This window comes from Gekko japonicus, unplaced genomic scaffold (genome assembly GCF_001447785.1).
Source record: "Gekko japonicus isolate JY-2015 unplaced genomic scaffold, Gekko_japonicus_V1.1 scaffold520, whole genome shotgun sequence".
Lineage (NCBI taxonomy): Eukaryota > Metazoa > Chordata > Lepidosauria > Squamata > Gekkonidae > Gekko > Gekko japonicus.
Genome location: NW_015169188.1, coordinates 543,384 through 554,328, shown reverse-complemented (window position 1 = coordinate 554,328; position 10,945 = coordinate 543,384). Strand labels below are relative to the sequence as shown.

Sequence of the window (10,945 nt, the reverse complement as noted above, 5' to 3'; positions counted from 1 at the left end):
AATTCCATTTTTGACTACAATAATGTCTGAAGCAGGGTTCCAGCGAAATTTCACTTTGGCTTCAAAGAGTTTGTTTGCAAAGAATTTTAAGGATTTTCTTTTTTCAAGGGTTTCAGCTGCCAGATCTAAGAGGATCAGAATTTTCTTGTCCTTATACTTCATGGAGCCTTGTAGTTTTGCTTCCCTTAAGATTTTGTCTCTAGATCTGGTATAGAGAAAAGTAGCAAGTATATCTCCTGGGCGACCTTTGCTAGCTCTTGCCATGGGGCCTAATCTGTAGGCTCGCGTTATAGCTGGTGCTATTCCTTCTTCCATTTTCAGTGCTTGTGCCAGCCAAGAAGCTAAAAAGGAGGCTAAGTCAGTGTTTTCTTCCACTCCCTCTTCAAAGCCATGAAATTTGAGGTTGTGTTGATGCCAACGGTTTTCTAAGGCAAGCAAGCGTGTATTGGTGCTCTCTTCAAAGGATTGCAAGTGTCTTATCTCTTCTTGGAAGGTTGTACAGAGCTCTGCATTGTTTTCAGCAATTTTAGTTGTCTCCTTAAGTTCTTTCATCAAGTCGGTGAGCTTGTTGCTTACTGGTTGTAATAAATGGGCTACAGCTTGTGTGAGAGATTTTAAAAGGTCTTCTCTAAGATCCAACAGGTCTTTTTTGTTGATTGATATTAATCATCTCTGATATTAAAGGTGTGTTTGGTTGAAAAAAGGCCTTAGAAATTCCCGATTCCTGTTTCTTTGGTTGCGTTTTTATTTTGTAGGTTCGTCCCATTCTTGGTGGAAAGATTTTTTAAAGAATTGCCGTTGTTCTGTTGTTTTGTTGGGAGAGGGGATTAGGAGCTCTAAAAAGATGCGCCCGCCATTTTCCGACTACGCTCCCCCCCCCGAGTGTAACTGTTTTTCTAATGTGCATATGTTCTTAATTCTACACAGGCTTCAAATTTGTGCTTGAACATTTATTTATTTGCTTGCTTGCTTGGAAAGTATGTAACCAATAGTACCCACAAGTTTAAAAAAAATGCTTCATTTAACCAAGTCCTATTAAATACAGCTGGGATGGTGAACAATATAAACAATATTTAGAATTTTGGCCATTATGTATATTTTAATTTGTAATTCCCTCACCAGCTCAAGGTTTTTCTTCTTGCTTGTTTTGTCAGTAAATGTAAAATGCTTTTAATGTTAAAAAACTAAAGTGTTTATTTTAAAGGAGTCTTTAATATCGTAGGTTTGTGGAGTGTGATGTGTACAGAGCCTTCCTGTTTTGTATGATAGTTGGGAAGATTTGGTGCAAACATAAGGGCTCCCCACTTGTTGTGCGGTTTCACTGCATATGCAGTACTCTGGGTTGCAGAGAAAATTCTCCTTTTTAATGTCACAATTAATGTAACAGCTGTGTACAAACAGAAGTTGACAAATTACAAGAAGAAATAACAAGCAGGTGCTAGTGTGTGCTCAGAAAATTATTTTAATATAATAGGGTCTGATTCATAATTTATACATAATGCATATGAGATGTGATTATATCAAATTAGTCCTTTGCAGGAATTTATAATTGAACTGATGCTCCTGTATTATGCATTAAATTATAGGTCTACAAGTGCAATTAGTGACTGAATTATCTCAGAGTTGTTAAATACACTAGCTTCCCACACTTTGATCAACCATTTGCAAAAAAGTGATTTTTAATTAATAGTTTCAGATATCAAAGATATGGGGAGCTAATGTATACAAAAAGATAAGTAGAATTACTTAACAAGACTTTTCAATTAAAGCTCTTCTGTGATGTCTTCACTGAATATACAAAGAAAATACAGAAGTTGCTCTCTGGAATCACTTAATTCTCTCTGAAGTGAAACCCCCATTTAATAATGGAAATATGAATAATGCTATTATATGACATTATTTAAGACAAGATTTTTGTTAGAAATATCATTGGTAGTTTTATAATGGCACAAACCTCAAAGAAGAATTGTGTGACATAGCTTGTTGACGTGTGTAGTACTTCCAAATCTTCAAAACAAAAGGTGTTACATAAATGGAAAGTCCTTGTCATTATTACTAATTGAGTGATGTTATTACAGTAATGTGGATACAATTTAAAAACATATGGTATATTATGCAGGACAGGTTTTTTTATTCATCTATGCTCCATATTAGTTGTTTTAACATTTAGAAAGATTAGTAATCTGGAAGAATTCCCAACTATTGTTCCAGACAGCAGTTAGATATTTGGGTGGATCATGTAAAAACACTGAAAAGGCTGAGAGAGCATGTGAAATGTTTGTTTGAAGTGATATTACATCAGTGGACTAGACATCTGTACTTTTTGATGTGGTTTAAAATGTTTTATAGTATTGTACTGGAATTTTAAATGGGTTTTCTTTCTCCATATTAGTTCTAATATTATTTCTGAACAAACACATTTTTTTCATTTATGCTGTTTAATGTTGCGTGTGTGAGAGCGTATAGTCATTATAAATATAAAGCGTTTTTGATGAAAATTAGATTTTCATTAGACAATATTCAAAGGAAATGTGAGCACTTGCAACTTCCTTGATTTGGCATTGTCTTTTGCTTATGTCTGCAAATAGGCCAGTAGAAATCATATATCTGTCACATATCACTGCAGTCCATCCCGCTGTCACAAAACAGAATTTAGATAGCTGCTTCATAGTTGTGAGTGTAAGGCCACCAATTAAAGTTATTTGTTTAATTAAACCAGTGTATTGAATACGATGTGGCTTCCAACCTAAATCCTGCACCTCAGGTTCTTAACATTGAACTCAACCATGTATGATGAAAAGTTATCCAGAAAATAGTATCTTCTGACTCTGTAAAGTCCTCTGACAGAAGACGAGCTGTTGGTTTCTATACCTTGGTTTTCTCAAAGCACCTTACCATTATGGCCTTTGCTTCTCCTCCCCACAACAGGCACCTTGTGAGGCAGGTAGGGCTGAGAGAATTGTGACTGGCCTAAGGTCACCCCCAGGCTTCATGTGGAGGAGTGGGGAATCAAACTGGCTCTCCAGATTAGAGTCTGCTGCTCTTAACCACTACACTGTGCTGGCTCTTACCCTGGCCCGCAACACAAATACAGACCCACCTACTACCAGGCTTTTGTGCTTACACATTATGCTCAGTGCTGTGTCCTTTGACTGGCAGTAGCTCTCTAAGGCTTCAGGCAGAAGTCTTTCCTGTTCCTATTACTGACCTGGTATCCTTTCACACCTGTCACCTTATTTCGTTCTGTCTAGCTATCTGTGACATCTTTATTCTGTCCTTCTTGCAAGAAGCTCAAGGTTCTCCTCCTCCCCATCCTATCATCACAGCCAGGGGTCGTTTCGTAGAAAAAGAGCTAGGGGAACTCATTAGCATAACTCATTAGCATATGCCACACCCCCTGCCATCACCGGAAGTGTGTCATAAGACCACACCCACCACTCAGTTAGTCTTAGTCTTAAAGGTTAGTCTTAAAGGTGCTATTTGAACTCTTGGACTGTTTTGCAGCAACAGACTAACACAGCTACCTCGGGGAAGCTCCTGGATGGGGCTGGGAGTCCTTGCGGAGGCCACGTGGAGTGGCCTTGGCCAGGCAGAGGGGGAGGATGCCAACTTATCCTCCTGCTTCTTCCTCCTTCTGCAACAGAATGAGGCTGGAAGCAGGGGGCTGCCGGAAGAAGGGGGCGGGGCTTCGTGTGCCCTGCCCCCTGCACCTCACCCGGGGGAACTGCGATCCCCCGCGTTCCCCCACGAAATGACCTCTGATCACAGCAATCCTATGTAAATTAGTCTGAAAGAGAGCGGCTAGCCCAGGGTCATCAAGTAAGCTTCATAGCTGAGTAGGGTTTGAATCCAGCTCAGTTTGCACAGTCTAATCAAGACACCAGCTGTCACACCTTATGCATGTTATGCACCTTTTCTGCCACTGAACTATGGCTCTAATATGCTGTTAATAGTATACATATATTGCCAGAATGAATATATGAAATTATCTTATACTGAGTAAGATGGCGCCATCAAGCCCTGTATTGTCTGCTTGGTTAGTTGCTTTCCAGAATCTTAGATATTTCCCAGTTCTGCTATCTAAGACCTTTTAAAATGAATATACAAGGGACTAAACCTGAGATCTTAAACAAAGCATGTTCCTTACTTCTGAGCTATGAGCTATCCATCTAGTTTCTAGGACAGGATGCATATAGATCAGGGATATTGGTATTAATCTGTACACTAGTCCCTGCTTTTAAAAAAATCTGTTTTTAAGTGATGATTAATATTAAAGATGCTCTTATTATCCTATATAAGCAAAAGGTAGCTGTTCCAGTATAATGGTGATGATGAAGTTTGGCAATGAAAATAGAATTGATTGTAAAGGGGGGAAATTCAGATATGACTTCTCTAAACAGCATTGGAATTGGATCTAGTTGAAAACCTTGCAGAAGTTGTTTTCAGACCAAATCTGTCCCTGCCTTCCCTTACCCAAGCAGTCTGGAGCTGCGGTGGCTCAAGTGGTTAAGATGCTGAACTGCAGGCTGTGGAAGGTCAGTAGTTCAGCAGTTCAAGACCCGAGTTGCCGCATGATGGAGTGAGCTCTCGTCTCTAGTTCCAGCTCCTGTCAACCTAGCAGTTCGAAAGCAAGAAATTGCAAGTAGATAAATAGGTACCACTTCAGTGGGAAGGTAACAGCATTCCGTGCGCCTTGGTGTTTAGTCATGCTGGCCACATGACCATGGAAACGTCTTCGGACAGCGCTGGCTCTTCAGCTTTGAAACGGAGATGAGCACCGCAACCCTAGAGTAGGACTCAACTGGCTTTCGAGCAAGGGAACCTTTACCTTTTTACCTCTCTGAGGGAAGGGAGAGCCTTGCAAACAAAGTGAGTATTAGACAGGACACTTCTGCTAACGACTTGCATTAGCAGAGGAGGAGGTGATTTTACCTTTCCCCCTTGTTGCTGCAGCACTCTGTCCCATGGTACATTTTGTTTCCGAGGCTCCCCAAACATCAGAGAAGAGTTTGAAGACAAACAGCTAGCTGTTTAGGAAACAGGAAGGTGGGGAGATATCTGCCCTTTTAGCTCCTTCCACAAGTTTCTCTAATGGATCTGACCCAATGTTTTGTTTGGTAACATTTAAACAATTATAGGTATAATAAGAATGATGTTTGCTTTGTTTTCAGCGCCAAAGGGAATTCTCCATCTCTCTCCTGATGTTTATCAAGAGATGGAAGCCAGCCGCAACAAAGCATCCCCTGGTACCACTGTAAACTATATGTCATCCAAGGAAATGAGCCAAACTTCTAGTTGTTTCTTCAGCATATCTCCTGCCACTAATAGTACAGCTACGATTGCCAGGGAACTACTTATGAATGGAACATCCCCAACTGCTGAAGCCATAGGTCTAAAAGGAATGTCACTTACTTCCCCTTGTTCTACAGTGCAGCCTTCAAAACAGCTGGAATATTTGGCAAGAATCCAAGGCTTTCAGGTATGTGTAGGTCTGAAATGAAAAACATTATGCAAATAGTGTAGTTGGTATTGTAGCATCACTATGTTTTCTTTGTGGCTCCCAAGAGAGACCCCTGCCTGTCATTTCTGTTACTGGCAGGGTTCTAACACAAGGAAGGGTTCTGTTTGTACAGGTCACTCTGGTGCTTAATGTTAATAGACAGGAAGTAGCAAATGAAGTGTCCCTAAATAATGATGCTGTATGTTGTCTGGAGTGTTATCCAAAGAAGTTAAAGATATATGGACAGGCTGGAAATTGATAAGGGTTCAAATCTACACTTTCTGCTTTTGCCTTGGCTAAACAGGTTTTGTATTGTTTCAAAAATAAGTACAACCAAAGGCTATATAGCAGGAAAGAGGGATATATATATATTTCAAACCATTTGTCACTTTCTTAAACAGTGTCAACTTCCAACCGTAGATTACTATATTGAAATCTGATAATTAGTCCACCTGGATTTGGTAAAATAAAACTTTTGGTTAGATACATTCTGTCTGACCATGATAACTTCAGTTTATCCCATGCTTTCAGTTGTGCATTGACTTCCTTATATACTTTACCAAAATTATGAGAGTGAAGCATTTTAAAATTGAAAGCCTGGCGGAAGAGCTCCGTTTTACAGGCCCCGCGGAACTGCAAGAGGTCCTGCAGGGCCCTGACCTCTTCCATGAGTTCATTCCACCAGTAAGGAGCCGCCACTAAGAAGGCCCTGGCCCTGGTAATGGTGAGCCTTGCATCCTTGGAGACCGGAACAATTAAGCGATGTCGCGCCCCTGACCGTAGTGCCCACTGGGGTATATATGGGGAAAGGCAGTCCCTCAGGTAGGCCAGACCCTGTCCATATAGGGCTTTAAAGGTAAGCACCAGCACCTTGAAGCGAATCCGATATGCTATTGGCAGCCAGTGCAGTAACCTAAGCACAGGCTGAATGTGCTCCCGATGTGGGAGATCCATCAACAGCCTGGCCCACAGCATTCTGCACCAGCTGTAGCTTCCGGATTTGGGACAAGGGCAGCCCCATGTAGAGAGTGTTAAAGTAGTCCAATCTTGAGGTGACCGTCACATGGATCACTGCAGCCAGGTCACAGCGGTCAAGGAAGGGAACCAACTGCCGAACCAGCCAAAGATGATAGAAAGCCGATTTCGCAGTGGCTGCTACCTGGGCCTCCATCGTCAGGGAGGAATCCAGGAGCACCCCCAAACTCCTAACCCTAGACGCTGGCACCAAAGGAGCCCCATTGAAGGCCAGGAGCAGGACCCCCAACCCTGAACTGCCACGACTCAGGCACAGGACCTCCGTCTTCGCCGGATTCAGTTTCAACCGGTTCAGCTGAAGCCAACCAGCCATGGCCTGTAACGCCTGGTCCAGGTCTTCCGGTCCAGGTCTTCCGGTCTGAGTCTGACCGACCGCCCAACATCAGATAGAGCTGGGTGTCATCAGCGTACTGATGGCAACCCAGCCCATACCTCCAAGCCACCTGGGCAAGGAGGAGCATAAAGATGTTAAACAACATCGGGACAGAACTGCGCCCTAAGGTACCCCACATTCAAGTGGGCGTCTCCCGGACTGATGTTCCCCAAGTACCAGTAATAGTTATAAGAAGATTTTTTAAAAAATCTTTTAATAAAGCCAAGCAGTAGATTCTTTGTAGTTTTAGATACACAAGTTCAATAATAATAAGATATAACTACATTGGAAGTCTGGTTTGTCCTGCAAATTTCCATATTTCTTTGTGTTGGATTTAATTCCTTAATTTTGAATATGTTCAATAGATTAGCTTTTTTTCCTGTGCTTTAGTATAAATGCTTTTAAATTTATTTTAAATTATATTTATTATTACATTTTCATTCCACCCTTTCTCCAAGGAGCTTAGAGTTGTCCTCTCCTCCATTTTACCGTCATAAAAACCCTGTGAGGTAATTTAAGACACACGATGTCCCCAGCGTGATTACATCACTTCCATGTGACATCATCACACTGACCATATCAACATGTCTCTTTGTGGGTGGGGCTTCCCTTGCTAGGCAGCTGGCTGGCTGCTGATTGGAGCCCCAAACATCAGAGGATCCTCTGGCACATCTGTTATATGGAGTTTGGCTGTGATTCTGGGGATATCCAAGTCCCCACTGGAGGCTGGCAACCCAAGGACTCACAGCAGCCTCTGAGTGACTTCATACCATCTGACTTGCATGGCTCAACTAGGCCTGTCTACTTGCTACTGTTCAACAGCAGCCACCCTATGAAAGCTAGTGTGGTGTAGCAAAGATTCAAAGAAGGGTCTGGGAGAGTCAGGTTCAAATCCCCATCTCACTGTGGAAGCTTACTGGGTGGTTTTTGGACCAACCATATACTTTTCAGCCTAATCTACCTCATAGGGTTGTTGTGTGGATAAAAAAGGGGAGACAAGAAACTGCTTTAGTCTTCACCATAGAGAAAAGCTGTAGTTTGCCTAGGTAGAGACTGCAGGGGGGGAGAAGACAGAAAACTGAAGACAGAGGGGCAGATAAAGGTATGCTGGCTGTTGGATGGGAAGGAGATTGTGCTGCCAATTCCAGGTTAGGAAATCCCTGGAGATTTGAGGGGTGGAGTCTGGGGAGGGTGGGGTTTGTGGAGGGGAGGGACTTCAGAAGGGTATAATGCCATCAATTCCACCCTCCAAAATAGCCATTTGGTCTCCAGGGGCACTAGTGTTGCCAACCTCCAGGTGAGGGCTGAAGATCATCTGAAATTTTATGTAAGGTGCCCTGAGCCGGCTTCGGCTGGGAGGGCAGGGTACAAATGTGAAGAATAAATAAATAAATTATAATTGATCTCCAGATGACAGAGATCAGTTCCCTTGGAGAAAATGGCTGCTTTGGAGGGTGAATTCTATGGCATTATACCCTGCTGAGGTAGCTTCCCTCCCCATACCTCACCCTCCCAAGGCTTCACCTCCAAATCTCCAGGAATTTCCCAACTTGGAGCTGGCAACCCTAAGGGGAATTGATCTCTGTAGCTGGGAGATCTCCTGTGATTCCTGGACAGAGATTGCCACTACTACTGCTGTCGGGGGGGTGGGGGGGGGGGGGTGGACAGCCAGGTTTGTCAGGTTCCTCCTCAAGGCAAGGGAAACCTCACCCCAAACAGATGTCCCCACACGATATCAGCAATGCACTGATGTTACTTCCAGAAGTGACATCATCTTGGGGGTGACACTCTACTTTTGGGGCAAAACTCTATGGTTTGTAGCCATTTTAACCATAGAGTTTTGCCCAAAAAGTAGAGTGTCACCCCAACGTCACCAGCACAATGACGTCACTTCTGGAAGTGATGTTAGCGCATCACCGATGTCCCGCCCACTCCTGGAACGCCCCCCAAATCCCCCTGCTGGCAGGAGGAAGGCACCTGGCAACTCTAAGGGCAGCTAGAACCACCACCCCTGCTGCTGGGTGAGGGAGAAAGCAGGCAGGAGACCGGGAGAGTGATGGGGGGCAGAAAGGGATAGTGATCGGGTGGGGGGGCAGAAAGTGAGAGAAAGTGACAGACATGGAGGAGAGAGAGTAAGAAAAGGGGTGGCAAGAGTGAGAAAAAGTGAAAGACTGAGAGAAGTAGGGGGAGAATTAAGTGAGTGAACGTGGGGCGGAATGGGATAGCCACTCCCACAAGTTTCTTGCAGGTCCCCACTGGTAGAATAATATCCAATTCATAAGAAGTAGTAGTTATACTCTGCTCCACACTACCCAGGTTTCCTTTGAAGTACTGTAGATAACTGTAGGTAACAGCGTTCTGTGCGCCTTGGTGTTTAGTCATGCCAGCCACATGACCACAGAAACGTCTTCGGACAGCGCTGGCTCTTCGGCTTTGAAACGGAGATGAGCACCGCAACCCTAGAGTCGAACTCGACTGGCTTTCAAGCAAGGGAACCTTTACCTTTACTGTAGATAAACTGGAACAAATTCATGGGAGGGCAACAATGCTGATTAGGGGTCTGGAAAACAAGACTTAGAAAAAAAAGTTAAAGGAACTTAGGTATATTTAACTTGGAAAAGTGAAAACTTGAAGAGCTGCTGCATGAAAGAAGGCAAATACTTTGTTTTCTGCTTCAGAAGACTAGATCTAATGGGTTTTATTTTCAGGGCAGTAGATTTTGATTAAACATTAAGAAAACTTCCTAATGGTGAAAGCAGTTTGACAAGGATACAGTGAGCGAACTCGAGGCTCCAAGCACATCTTCTACTGACATTATGGATTATAGAGGAATTTGACAAATTGCTCCTAACTATACATCCTACCACATGCTCCCTTGACCCGTGCCCCTCATGGTTAATTAAAGCTGGCCACGAGGGGTTCCGAGGTGCCTTGTGGGTGTCAGCTATGCTGCCATAAGGGTTGGGGGTGGGGTATTCGCTGGCCTGTGTAACAAGCAATGTTCCCTCTAAGCGGTGGAGTCTTGTGAGCAGAAATTCTACTTTGTGAGCTAAGGGCATTAAGGTTGTGAGCAAGAGATTTGGCTGCTGCATTAATCAGTCTGCTCTGGAGCCCTCCTTTCTAAGTGTAAACAAAAATGTGTGAGCCAGAGGCTAAAAACCTGTGAGCTAGCTCACACTAACTCAGCTTAGAGGGAACACTGGTAACAAGTCTGCTGCATTCCTTCTGACCTTCTGTAATGCTTGCTTATCTATGACCTTACAGGTGGTGTGTAGTGTCTGGGATTCAGGGGAACCGTGGGAGCGCTTGCGGTTCTCAGCTTTGGCCCTAACGGCCTGGGGCTCCTTCTCCTGTGCGCGGGAATGTGGCCACTTGGCCTAAGGAGGGGGGGGGTGCATACGAATACCCTATATCCCATTATGCTTGTAGGGGCGATGCCATTCCTAACAGTGACTTTGTTAATGCATCTATAGCTCTGCAATAAAGTCTGATAAGCGTGTACTCAGTTGTTGGCTGTGGAACCTGACAGCAGGAGATTATCAACAAGTCTGTCTCAGAGGGGCTGTTCCCGGAGACACTCAAGGAGGCAGTGGTGCGCCCTCTACACCACTACTAACAATTGACACCCTATGGTGGGAGAGCCCTGATCCGCTGGACCCTTTAACTATTGCCTGAGCTAATCACCCAAGACAACTGAAGAAGACCAAGGAGCTGACTGTAAAACGAGGAAATTATGCTTGCTAGCACTTTATTATGTTTCTGGTTTTAACATTATCTATATATCTAATAGCCAAGTTGCCCCCCTGAGTGCGGATCGCTAAATCAGCACTCCGGGGGCACTTGGGGGGGAGGGGGAGGTTTGTGCACACGTGGGCCAGTCCCCACGTGTGCACAAAAATCGAAAAAGTTGAAAAATTTTTTGGGGGGGATGTTTAAATCCCCCCGAAAGTGACAGAGCGTCCCCTGCGCATGCGCAGGGAACGCTCTGTAGCTGGCCTCGCCGCCGCCGCGCCGCCACCGCCTCCTCGGAGGCGGGC

At 44.0% G+C, this 10,945-nt stretch overlaps 1 protein-coding gene across 5 annotated transcripts in view; it reads left to right on the top strand.

The window, feature by feature from the left end:
- The window catches only part of STAU2 (staufen double-stranded RNA binding protein 2), a 241,275-nt gene that overhangs the window by 105,358 nt on the left and 124,972 nt on the right, over positions 1–10,945 (top strand). For all 5 annotated transcript variants that reach the window (XM_015416212.1, XM_015416213.1, XM_015416209.1 and 2 more), the window contains one exon: positions 5,172–5,479. In XM_015416212.1, the coding sequence (XP_015271698.1) occupies positions 5,172–5,479 (308 nt within the window). The remainder of the gene's footprint in view (positions 1–5,171; positions 5,480–10,945) is intronic.